At 42.5% G+C, this 14,001-nt stretch overlaps 1 protein-coding gene across 3 annotated transcripts in view; it reads right to left on the bottom strand.

The window, feature by feature from the left end:
* The window catches only part of tax1bp1b (Tax1 (human T-cell leukemia virus type I) binding protein 1b), a 123,723-nt gene that overhangs the window by 68,883 nt on the left and 40,839 nt on the right, over window positions 1-14,001 (bottom strand). For all 3 annotated transcript variants that reach the window (XM_068002502.1, XM_068002493.1, XM_068002511.1), the window contains exon 5: window positions 13,598-13,756. In XM_068002502.1, coding sequence (XP_067858603.1) covers window positions 13,598-13,756 — 159 coding nt within the window. The remainder of the gene's footprint in view (window positions 1-13,597; window positions 13,757-14,001) is intronic.

Below are 14,001 nucleotides of genomic sequence, written 5' to 3'. Positions count from 1 at the left end.
CTACCACCGTGTTAAATGGGATAGATTCAGAACACATCTCGCAGCTCAAAACTGGGCATCCATGAGGCACTGTGGGCCATCAGCAGCAGCAGAATTGTATTCCAGCACAATCTGTAACCTCATGGCCCGGCATATTCCTCACTCTACCATTACCAACAAGCCAGGGGATCAACCCTGGTTCAATGAGGAGTGTAGAAGAGCATGCCAGGAGCAGCACCAGGCGTACCTAAAAATGAGGTGCCAACTGGTGAAGCTACAACACAGGACTACATGCATACTAAACAGCGGGAGCAACATGCTATAGACAGAGCTAAGCGATTCCACAACCAATCAAAGCTCTGCAGTCCTGCCACATCCAGTCGCGAATGGTGGTGGACAATTAAACAACTAATGGGAGGAGGAGGCTCCTTGAACATCCCCATTCTCAATGATGGCAGAGTCCAGCACACGAGTGCAAAAGACACAGCTGAAGTGTTTGCAACCACCTTCAGCCAGAAGTGCCAAGTGGATGATCCATCTCGGCCTCCTCCTGATATCCCCATCATCACAGAAGCCAGTCTTCAGCCAATTCGATTCACTCCACATGGTATCAAGAAACAGCTGAGTGCATTGGATACAGCAAAGGCTATGGGCCCCGACAACAATCCTGACCGTAGTGCTGAAGTCTTGTGCTCCAGAACTAGCTGTGCCTCTAGCCAAGCTGTTCCAGTACAGCTACAATACTGGCATCCACCCGACAATGTGGAAAATTGCCCAGGTATGTCCTGTCCACAAAAAGCAGGACAAATCCAATTCGGCCAATTACTGCCCCTTTAGTCTACTCTCAATCATCAGCAAAGTGATGGAAGGTGTCGTCGACAGTGCTATCAAGAGGCACTTACTCACCAATAACCTGCTCACCGATGCTCAATTTGGGTTCCACCAGGACCACTCGGCTCTGGACCTCATTACAGCCTTGGTCCAAACATGGATAAAAAAGCTGAATTCCAGAGGTGAGGTGAAAGTGACTGCCCTTGACATCAAAGCAATAGTTGACAGAGTGTGGCACCAAGGAGCCCTCGTAAAATTAAAATCAATGGGAATCAGCGGGAAAACTCTCCACTGGCTGGAGTCATACATAGCACAAAGGAAGATGGTAGTGGTTGTTGAAGGCCAATCATCTCAGCCCCAGGACATTGCTGCAGGGCAGTGTCCTAGGCCCAACCATCTTCGGACACTCATCAATGACCTTAACGCCATCATAAGGTCAGAAATGGGGATGTTTGCTGATGATTGCACAGTGTTCAGTTCCATTCACAACCCCTCAGGTAATGAAGCAGTCCATGCTCACATGCAGCAAGACTTGGACAACATCCAGGCTTAGGCTGTTAAATGGCAAGTAACATTCGCGCCAGGCAAATGCCAGGCAACGACTATATCCATCAAGAGAGAGTCTAACCACCTCCTCTTGACATTCAACGGCATTACCATCGCCGAATCCCCCACCATCAACATCCTGGGGGTCACCATTGACCAGAAACTTAACTGGACCAGCCACATAAATACAGTGGCTACAAGAGCAGGTCGGAGGCTATGTATCCTGCAGTGAGTGACTCACCTCCTGGCTCCCCAAAGCCTTTCCACCATTTACAAGGCACAAGTCAGGAGTGTGATGGAATACTCTCCACTTGCCTGCACGAGTGCAGCTCCAACAACACTCAAGAAGCTCGACACCACCCAGGACAAAGCAGCCCGCTTGATTGGCACCCCATCCACCACACTAAACAGTCACTCCCTTCACCACCGGTGCACCATGGCTGCAGTGTGTACCTTCTACAGGATGCACTGCAGCAACTCGCCCAGGCTTCTTCGACAGCACCTCTACCACCTGGAAGGACAGGGGTAGCAGGCACATGGGAACACCACCTGCATGTTCCCCTCCAAGTCACACACCACACCGACTTAGAAATATATTGCCGTTCCTTCATCGTCACTAGGTCAAAATCCTGGAACTCCCTACCTAACTGCGGGAGAACCTTCACCACACGGACTGCAGCGGTTCAAGGCGGCGGCTCATCACCACCTTCTCAAGGGCAATTAGGGATGGGCAATAAATGCTGGCCTTGCCAGCGACACCCACATCTCATGAACGAATAAAAAAAAACACGATTCCCAGCACCCTCATCATCATTTATACATGCCACCCCTTGGCAACATCATTTGTGAAGCATGGAGCCTACATCCATGTAGCACCTGATGACATCCAGCTTTATCTGTCTGCCGTCTCCTCTGCTTTCAATCTATGGCTACAAATTCTCCAAAATAAAGACCTGGAAAAACTAATTCTTCCTCTAGCTTATTCTCTTTGGAACCCCCCTCCCCTAAATCAGCCATCTCCCTGTCTGTCACTTCAGTCTGTCTGGAGGCATGGAACCTCTGTACTGTTCAACTCCAAGCTGAGCTGAGCTTCCTTCCCTCAACCTTTCCATTACCAAGACCATTTTCTCCTATCTCCACAACGTTGCCTGCATCTGGCCCTACTTCTTCCCCCATACTGCCAAAATCCTAGCCTATGTTTTTATCTCTGAGGCTAGACTTCTCGAAGGCTTTCCTGAATGACCTCTCAAGCTCTACAAATTATAACTCATTTAGATGCCAAGGTGCACATCCTCACTCGAAGTCCCACACACTATATCACCCCCATCCTTCTCCAGCACTAATAGATCTCTGCTTCAATTCGCTCTGGAGTCACAGTCCACCTTATCTCAGCATTATCCTCTGGCTGCACGTTATCCTAGGTTTGTTCCCCCGCTTCCTTTTTGCCACTATTGGTGGCTATTCTTTCAGCCACTATATGCCTGCCTTCTGGAATACCCTCCCTAGAATCATCCACCTTGCCATCTCCCTCCTTCCCTCCGAAAGACTCTTCACAACCCTTCCTTTTGATTACACTTCCCCCAACCTTTTAGGTTTCACTTCTGCTAGTCATCTAGCATCTATTGTCTGTCTTATAAAGCACTTTGCAAAGACTTTCTGCTTGTAGTTGTAACAAATAAAACACCAAAACTAAAGTGTTCAGCACCACAATTTATTCATAAGCTTATGCACTTTAGGCATTTATATTTTTTCCACTTTTAAGTGGCTGTCTGACTATAAATGACAAAATGAATAATCAGGGATGGATATTAACAAGAACACACCATTTTCTGCAGACACCTGTAATATACAGCCATAATATACTTAAACATAACACTTCTCACATTCTTCAATAAAAATAAATCCTGCATTAAAAACTCTTATTCTTGCATACGCCAACTGCCAAAACAATCTCAACTACAAAACATTTTCGATGATTTACACCACGTTTCCATTCACAGATTGTCACTAGATAAGGATACTTCAGAACCTTTCATTCATATGTTCTTTTGTTGCATTATCCAGACGTTTGAAGAATTGTAACCTCCTCGATATTAGGTTTGCTCACAAGGAAGAGACTGAACATTATCGAATCCATCCCCCCCCCCCCCCCCACCATATCAAACTTCTTAGTTACCAAATCATTTCTGTACTTTGACAGACTTGGAACAAAGCTATCTTAAGGTTGAGGAACTAATCTGTGATGGGTGACAATATGCCCCAGCAAGGAGCTAACACTTACAGGGCAGAAAAAAAAAATTGGCAAAGAAAGGGGGAGTGTTCAAATGAAGCCAGTCAGCCAAAATTTATCTAACTATGCTAAACATTTTACATCTGCGTATACTTCCTGTCAACTTGATTCATTATAAATTCCTATGCCTACATTTATAGTGCAAACTGCCTATGTAAAGTTGTCACACTGTTTCACCACCACTGGCAGGAGGGTATAACTACAGCATGAGAAGGTTACATAGGCAGTTTCTGTTAAAAATGTGGATATAAGAAATAAAGACTTACATTTATATAGTGCTTTTAACAACCTCATGACATTCCAAAGTGCTTTACAACCAATGAAGTACTTTTGAAGTGTCAGCACTGTTATATAGGAATTTATAATGGAAATCTAAAACAAACAAAATGCATGCAACTTTAAAACGGGGACTGAATTATGCCTGTACGCTCTGGTCCGATTATTCCCTGCCTCAACCCTGCTTCACCTAAAAACTATACTTGGTCTTGACTGCCATTTAAACGGCTACTGGAGATTGAATCGAGAAAAAAAAATCATATCACTGACACAATTGTTCCATCTAGTCAGTTACTGTTGTGAGCATATTTTAAACACAAGAACAGCCATTTTTCATGTCTATGAAATTGTTATAGATAACAAATTTAACAATTAACCAAAAGTAAATTCATTTGCAAATAGATTTTTTTATTTTTCATTTTTAAACTTACTGAAGTGATCTTCCCAATTGTCCTCCTTTATATTACACATCAAAATTCTTGCACTTTTTTGATAGTTTTTCTTCAATATACAAATTTAATGGCAATATATAGGTTGTTTAGTGATAACATTTCAGAATACATACTTTGCTCACTACTGCATTAAAACAATATCAAAGTTAGCAGACTCAAAATGTGCAATAGCAACATCGAACTTTTAGACTTCTAAAAATCTTGAAAACTCAAACTGTGGTTAATAAACATAAGGGGTGATCCGAAGGGTTTATTGTGATAATAGCATGACGCATGCTTTAAAGATGTACAACTGTACAATGAAACTGAAAAAAAACAAATTTAAAAGACTCTACAGAAATACATGCTTAAATTTGTAAAAATAGACATAATTAGGCTCTAACAATGCCATTGTGGAAATGATCAAAGTTGCTAGCCACCGCAACTGCCATCACAAGCCATACATCTGGAATTGTTTTCCCATATCAGAAACGTTCCCTTGGGTCACAAACTGTGAAAATGATTCGAGCTCTTTAGCATTTCTGGCATAGCTACGGAAATAAAAGCTCTTGTTCTCAAATGTCTTGCTGCTTGAAGCACTGGCTCAAACTTACAGCAGGAGACTGCAACCAATACTGCCACCAATACTGCCAGAATGACATTTCAAGAACTTAGCAGGGTTGATGAGGCCGTTTTCTGTAAGCCTGCTTTCTTGCCCTTCCCCTGAGCTCCGATGAAATATTGGCCTTGTTAACTCTGATGATTCATGAAGTGTCAGATAGAGATGAAAAGTTACAACTGCTGTATTTGTCAACCTGACCCAAGATTTCATAACCTATCCTCAACTGACATAAAATTTCTATACTTACCTCCAATTACATGTCAAATAAATACAACAAATAACTGCGCTGTTATACAAAACCTCAAATGTTTGCCACATTTGGATAAAACTAAATTTCAGGTTAAAATGCTCCACGTGAAACTATGTTTTGTTAACAGTTTGAACCAGAGTAATTAGGTTTGATTTACTTTTGCCACCTGAGCCAAAACAGGTACCATAGTCAGTTGGTTTTACCTTCAACACATACTCTGCTAACAGGCTCATAGGCACACATGAGCAGGTAGATCATGGTGTATTGGAGGCTCCACAATCCTTTGAAAATCAAGGGGTAGGTAAAGCAGCTTCTGGCTGCTTTGGGAGACAATTCTGCCCCTTGAGATAAGTTCCACACATTAAAAATGAAAGCTTGAACACTCCAAAATACCACACTTTTTATTACAAATTTTGCAAAGTGAATTTTATGGAGTTCATTTTATCTATTTATAAGTAGTATATTTAATTTTTTCACTACAGCAGCTGTCATAGTGGTCACCAATGGTCAGTGTATTTTTAATATAAATTCTCGAGATGTGCGTTTCGCTGGAAAGGCCAGCATTTATTGCCCAACCCTAATTGCCGTTATAAGGTGGTGGTGGGCTACTTCCTTATACCGCTGCAGTCTGTGTGGTGAAGGTGCACCCACAATGCTATTAGGTAGGGGGTTCCTGGATTTTGACCCAGACGAAGGAATATGTACAATTAAGGATGGTGCGTGACTTGGAGAAGAATTTGGAGATGATGGTGTTCTCATGCACCTGCTGAACCTTGTCCTTCTAGGTGGTGGCGGTCACGGGTTTGGGAGGTGCTGCAAAAGAAGACCTGGCGAGTTGCTGAGTACGTCCTGTAGACAGGTGGATATTTAGGCTAGTGGATGAGATGCTGATTAAGCAGACTACTTTGTCCTGGATGGTTTTGAGCATCTTGAGTGTTGTTCCAGCTGCAACCATCCAGGCAAGTGAGAAGTATTCCATCACATTCCTGACTTGTGCCTTCTAGGAGGTGGAAAGGCTTTGGGGAGTCAGGAGGTGAGTCACTTGCCACAGAATACCCAGACTCTGATCTGCTCGAGTAGTCGCGTCATTGACGTGTCTGGTCCAGTTCAGTTTCTGGTTAACGTTGACCCCCAGGATGTTGATGCTGGGAGATTCAGTGATGGTAATAAAATTGATTGTCAAGAGATGGTTGGCTCTCTCTTGTTAGAGATGGTCATTGCCTGGCACTTGTCTGATGCAAATGTTACTGGTCACTTATCAACCCAAGCCTGGGTGTTGTCCAGTTCTTAATGAAGCAGTCCATGCCCACATACAGCATCTGAGGCATTGCGACTGTGCAATCATCACCAAACAGTCCAACTTCTGACCTTATGATGGTGAGAAGGTCATTGATGAAGCTGAAGACAGTTGGGCCTACGACGCTGCCCTAAGGAACTCCTGCAGCGATGTCCTGGGGCTGAGATGATTGGCCTCCAATAACCACAGCCATCTTCCTTGAGCCAGGTATGACCCCAGGCACTGGAGAGTTTTCCCCCGATTCCCATTGACATCAGTTTTACTAGGGCTCCTTGATGCTACACTCTGTCGAATGCTGCTTTGATGTCAAGGGCAGTCACTCTCACCTCTAGAATTCAGCTCGTGCCCATCTTTGGGCCAAGGCCATAATGAGGTCTGCAGCCAAGTGATCCTGACAGAACTCAAACTGAGCCTCAGTGAGGAGCTATTGGTGAATAAATGCCACTTGATATCACTGCTGACGATTCCTTCCATTACTCAGAATCACAGAATGGTTGCAGCATAGAAGGCGGCCATTCGGCCCATCGAGCCCGTGCTGGCTCTCTGAAAGAGCATCCAGCTAGTCCCACTCCCCCGTAGCCCAACTAATTTTTTCCCTTCAAGTGCTTATCCAATTCCCTTTTGAAAGCCAAGATTGAATATGCCTCCACCACCCCCTCAGGCAGCGCATTCCAGATCATAACCACTCTCTGCGTAAAAAGGTTTTTCCTTATGTTGCCTTTGGTTCTTTTGTCAATCACCTTAAATCTATGTCCTCTGGTTCTTAACCCTTTCGCCAACGGGAACGGTTTCTCTCTATCTACTGGACCCTTCATGATTTTGAACGCCTCTATCAAATCTCCTCTCAACCTTCTCTGCTCTAAGGAGAACAACCACGACTTCTCCAATCTATCCATGTAACTTAAGTTCTTCATCTCTAGAACCACTCTCGTAAATCTTTTCCTCACCCTCTCTAAGGCCTTCACATCCTTCCAAAAGTGTGCGTGCCCAGAATTGAACATAATACTCCAGTTGTGGCCGAACCAGTGTTTTATAAAGGTTGATCATAACTTCCTTGCTTTTGTACTCTATGCCTCTATTTACAAAGCCCAGGACCCCGTATGCTTTTTCCTTTAATTACTTTCTCAACCTGCCCTGCCACCTTCAACGATTTGTGCACATATAACCCCAGGTCTCCCTGTTCCTGCACCCCCTTTAGAATTGTACCATTTAGTTTATATTGCCTCTCCTCATTCTTCCTACCAAAATGTATCACTCTGCACTTCTCTGCATTAAATTTCATCTGCCATGTGTCCGCCCATTCCACCAGCTTGTCTCTGTCCTCTTGAAGCCGATCACTATCTTCCTCACTGTTCACTACACTTCCAAGTTGTTTGCCATCTGCAAATTTTGAAATTGTGCCCTGTACACCAAAGTCCAAGTCATTAGCATATATCAAGAAAAGCAGTGGTCCTCGTACCGACGCCTGGAGAACACTATATACCTTTCTCCAGTCCGAAAAACAACCGTTCACCATTACCCTCCATTTCCTGTTAGTTATCTAATTTCGTATCCATGCTGCCACTGCCCTTTTTATTCCAAGGGCTTCAACTTTGCTGACAAGCCTATTATGTGGCACTTTATCAAATGCCTTTTGGAAGTCCATATACACCACATCAACGCTCTCTGTTACCTCATCAAAAAACTCTTATCAAGTTAGTTAAACACGATTTGCTATTAACAAATCTGCACTGGCTTTCCTTAATTAATCCACACTTGTCCAAGTAACTGCTAATTTTGTCCCGGATTATCGTATCTAAATGATTCCCCACCACCGAGGTTAAACTGACTGGCCTATAGTTGCTGAGTTTATCTTTACACCCTTTTTTGAATAAGGGTGTAACATTTGCAATTCTCCAGTCCTCTGTCACCACCTCCGTATCTAAAGAGGATTGGAAGATTATGGCCAGTACTTCCACCCGTACTTCCCTCAGCAACCTAGGATGCATTCCATCCAGACTGGGTGACTTATCAACTTTAAATGCATCTAGCCTTTCTAGTACCTCCTCTATCAATTTTTAGCCCATCCAGTATGTCAACTACCCCTTCTTTTACTGTGACTTTGGCAGCATCTTCTTCCTTGGTGAAGACAGATGCAAAGTACTCATTTCGTACCTCAGCTATGCCCTGTGCCATACGTAGGTCTCCTTTTTGGTCCCTAATCGGCCCCATCCCTCCTCTTACTACCCTTTCACTATTTATATGCCTATAGAAGACTTTCGGATTCCCTTTTATGTTGGTCAGTCTATTCTCATACTCTCTCTTTGCCCCTCTTATTTCCTTTTGCACTTTGCCTCTGAACATTCTATATTCAACCTGGTTCGCACTTATATTATCAACCTGACATCTGTCATACGCCCCTTTCTCTGCTTCATCTTACTCTCTATCTCTTTCGTCAACCAGGGAACTCTGGTTTTGTTTGCCCTACCTTTCTCCCTCGTGGCAATGTACCTAGACTGTACCCAAACCGTCTCCTCTTTAAAGGCCGCCCATTGTTCAATTACAGTTTTGCCTGCCAATCTTTGATTCCAATTTGCCCGGGTCAGATCCATTCTCAATCCACTGAAATTGGCCCTCCTCCAACTAGGTATTTTTACTTTAGAGTGGTCTTTGTCCTTTTCCATAGCTAATCTAAACCTTCTGGTACTACAATCACTGTTCCCTAAATGTTTCCCTACTGACTCTTGACACACCTCATTCCCCAGATCCAGCAATGCCTCCTTCCTTGTTGGTCGTGAAACGTACTGATCAAAAAAGTTCTCCTGAACACACTTCAGAAATTCTAACCCCTCTCTGCCCTTTACACTATTACTATCCCAGTCTATGTTAGTATAATTGAAGTCCCCCATCATCACTACTCTATGGCTCTTGCCCCTCTCTATAATTTCCATGCAAATTTTCCCTTCTTATACCCTTCCCACTAGTTGGTAGCCTATTGAATACACCCAATAGTGTAATGACACCTCTATTGTTTCTTAACTCTGACCAAATAGACCCCTCTAGGACATCCTCTCTCTCCAGCACTGCAATATTCTCCTTAAACAATACTGCCACCACCCCTCCTTTCCTGAACACCTTACATCCAGGAATATTTAGTACCCAATCCGGCCCTTTTTTGAGCCAGGTCTCTGTTATCACCACGGCATCATATTCCCATCCGGCTATTTGTGCCTGCAGCTCACCAACCTTATTTACCACACTTCGTGCGTTTATACACATGAACTGTAAACTTATCTTAGACCTTGTATTCTTTCTCAGTCTGATCCCACCTAATGCCATACTATGTCTTACTCTAGTGCTATGTGTCTCTCCCAATCCTTTGTGCACCTTATTTCTCCTTTCTAATGCTACATCCTGGTGCCCATCCCTCTGCCAAATTAGTTTAAACCCTCCCCACTACAGCACTAGCGAACCTCCCTGCAAGGACAGTGGTCCCAGTTCTGTTGAGATGCAACCCATTCAGCCTGTACAGGTCCCACCTTCCCCAGATCTGGTCCCAATGTCCCAGGAATCTAAAGTCCTCCCTTCTGCACCATCTCTCTAGCCATGCATTCATCTGCTCTATCCTCCTATTTCTATATTCACTGGCACGTGGCACCGGGACTAATCCGGAGATTATTACCTTTGAGGTCCTGCTTATTAATCTCTTTCCTAACTCCCTAAAATCTGCTAGCAGGACCTCATCCCTCTTTCTACCTATGACGACATGGACCATGGCCTATTCAGAACTGAATACTGGTTAGAAAGTGAAGGGGGACTCTAGCATTACCAGCCTGGCTTGGCTGATGATTGGGAGTAGGTCGATAGGGCAATAATTGGCCATGTTGGATTTGTCCTGCTTTTTGTGGACAGCACACATCTGAGCAATTTCCCACGTTGGGTAGATACCAATGTTGTAGCTGTACTGGAACAGCTTAGCTCGGGGCATGGCTACTTCTGGAGCACAGGTCTTCAGCATTACGACCGAGATGTTGTCAGGGCCTGTCACCTTTGCTGTGTCCAGTGCACTCAGCTGTTTCTTGATGTCACTTGGAGTGAATCGAATTGGCTGAAGACTGGCACCTGTGATGGGGGGGGGGAACGTCAGGAGGAAACCGGGAAGGATCACCCACTCAGCACTTCTGGTTGAATATGGTTGCAAACGCTTCAGCCTTGGCTTTTGCACACATGGGCTGGGGTCCACCATCGTTGAGGATGCGGACGTTTATGCCACCTCCTCCTCTCGTTAGTTGCTTACTTCTCTACCACCGTTCAAAACAGGATGTGGCAGGGCTACAGAGCTTTGACCTGATCCGTTGGTTGTGGGATTGTTCTGTAACACTTATGCAGGAGGATATCCACACAAAGAATTCGTGATTGTGAAATAATTCGAGTTTATCATTTAAACTTATCAAATGATAATACACGACAACACTGCAGAAGTATCCTTTTTGTAGGAATCTTCAAACATTTTTCTTCTCTTTTCCCATTTACATTGTTCATTCTTTACATCTTCACTATTCCATTTCACTTCAACACTTTCAGATCACTTACCTCCCTCCTTACAACTCCCATCCATGCCTTTTTCACCTCCACGCTGGACTTAAACATCCTCCTTGCTGGCCCCTCGAATGCCACCTTACAAGAACTTCTACTCATCCAGAACCTACCGCTCGCATTCTATCCCATACTAAATCCTGCTCAATATTGCTCCTGTTCTCCACTGCTTCATGATCCCTCAATACACTGATTTCAAAATAATCATCTTTTACACATCTCTCCACTGCATTGCTGCATCCTATCTATGCCAACTCCTTAAGTCCACATACCAACTTACAACCTCCACTCTTCTGACTCTGGTCCAATACACACCCTTCCCCCACACCCACCCTTCAGTCATCATAGCCCTGTACCCTGGAATCCTCTACCTTGCTAAATTTCACCCCACCTTCAAAAGCCTCCTCAAAACCTAGATATTTTATTCACACTTTTAGTCACTTCCCCAACTTCTCCTTAGTGTCTGTTCTTTCTTTCCCCCTCTCCCATTGTGAACCACCTTGGGGCAATTAACCAAGTACAAATTTCTAGTCAACAAAATTCTCTTAAAATCTTTTGTTAATCGATCTAACCCCCACCCCCATCAGTGCTTGGTTTATTCTCTTCCACTGAGCTTCTTTCTTTCTAGGCTCCTTCCCCAATTTTTCCTTTCTCTTTCTTTCTTTCTCCCTTCATCTTTTTCCTTCTTTCTGCCAACAGATGTAGTTCTGTAGAATGGATCCATTATGGAAATAAATACTTCTCCTTCCGCACTGCAAGAGTCATTACCAAGATACACCACCATCTTTCACTCAAGGAACCACATCCTTATTTTACCATACTGAGAACAAGGGAAAGCATTGCTGAAACAGAGCTATACTGAGGTTGCAAATCAAAATCACCAACATACATATTATAATGTTAACACTTTGTTAAAATGTTTTTTTTAAACATTACTGATGGAACATGACTAACTTGGCTAATTATCCAGAAAAATTAGCTGATTATATTTTATTGTTTCAGATACAGAAATACTTCCAACAAACTATTCAGGGGTTATATTCAGCCCTTTAATTCTCAAAGGAACCCATTTGCTCGAAAAAATGTATATATAAGATTATATCTGAAGGAATAATATAATTATTATAAGGACAAGACACACAAATGCTCCTGTCACATTAATATCAGTGACTATAAATGATGTATAAATATATATTGGTGAGATTCAGTTCATGCAAATTCACTTCCTTCCATTTGCACAAATAGGATGCCTTCTTTTTCTGCTGTAAATGATGACTTGACTAATGAGTCTCTTCAATGCAATACAGGAGATACTCTTGCTCAAACATAAAATTACTTTCATCCTATTTATCCTGTAGGATTTTAACCTCATCTCTGTTCTGTGGTTTTTAAATGAATGACTTGGAATGCAAAATAAACCATAAAAGCAGATTTCCTTTTGATACTGATACAAACAGGGAACTTAATAGTTCTACTTCACTAATATCAAACTATAGATACTGAAATATATTGCTACAAAATAAAATTGCTGCTTCAATTTCAAGAATTCCAATTTAATTTTAAAGATGGACAACCATAGTTAGCAATTCACATTACTCACAAATCAATTAACATTATGAGTTGTGTGCTTTTGGAGTTAAGAATTAAGAATGGTTTTCAAAATCTGGCAGCACAATTGGAAAGCATTAATCAAGAACTTAAAGAAGAAAGGAAAGTCTTAGGGGGGGAATACTTTCTATTTCAAGTACTCTCCCAAATGTTTGTCTGAAAAAATATGGTAATAGGTTAAAGAAAGACAGGCTTGCATTTATGTAGCGTCTTTCACAAACTCAGGACGTCCGAAAGTGCTTTACAGCCAATTAAGTACTATTTTGACGTGTAGTCACTAGGCACATCAAGGTCCCACAAACAGCCATGTGATAAAGACCAGATAATCTGTTCTAATGATGTTGGTTGAGGGATAAATATTGGCCAGGATAAGATTTATTAGTTACAAAAGTACTCAATTTATTCGCCAAACAAAAACGCAGCAGGTATATGAGAGGACCTCTACATCATGGAGCAACTCCGCTCAATGCAAAGAGGAATTGTAGTTCAGACTGGCCCAAGAGTCAATCCAGAGCTACCTAACCCAGAAATACAGTGAAATCTGGGTACCGCTCTACATTCATCTGCTGAAAAGCTTTCTGGAGTTGAGCAAATCCAGACCGACTCCCAGGCCAGTGTGAAGCACCACCTCCACTCTAGTCCACAAAACCACTCAGCCCTTCTCCGTAATCAGCTTCACTAAGGCTGTTGAGGTCAAAAGCAAACATAAAATGGTGGGTATCCATCTGACAAGAAACAGTATTTTATGAGAGTTAACAAAAATATCCATTACCATATTTTTCAGATAGAAAATGGAGGAAGTACGTTGAATAGAAAATAATCCTCCTATTCCTTCCTATTTAAGTGCAACAAACACACCATTAGAATTCAAAAATCCATTTGAAATTTGTACCTTGTAATCCTTTTTTATTTGGTCACAGACTTCTTTCTCGTGATGAATTTCTTTTTCAAACTTTTCCATGCGCTCACATAATTGAACAGTTTCCTCTTCAAGTCCAGATTTAGCTTCCAACAGCTCCTCCTTTTCTTTTAGCAGCATTTCAATCTTTTGCTGAATATACAGAAAACAGCTATAAATTCGACATCTAATTTATAATATTGCATCAACAAGCCAAATTCAATGTTAAAAGATGAATTTAATAAAGAATGTTAAGTCCTTCGCAGCAAACTGTACAATAGGGACTGAAAATCAAATGACCACAGCTTTGACATTTGTCAGCTAATTTCGAGAATCATTTCTTGTGAACTATTTTTTAAATCACATTTTTATTAATACATGCAATAAACAGCAATACA

The sequence above is a fragment of the Heptranchias perlo genome, chromosome 2 (genome assembly GCF_035084215.1).
Source record: "Heptranchias perlo isolate sHepPer1 chromosome 2, sHepPer1.hap1, whole genome shotgun sequence".
NCBI lineage: Eukaryota > Metazoa > Chordata > Chondrichthyes > Hexanchiformes > Hexanchidae > Heptranchias > Heptranchias perlo.
This window is presented reverse-complemented; position numbering and strand designations above follow the sequence as displayed.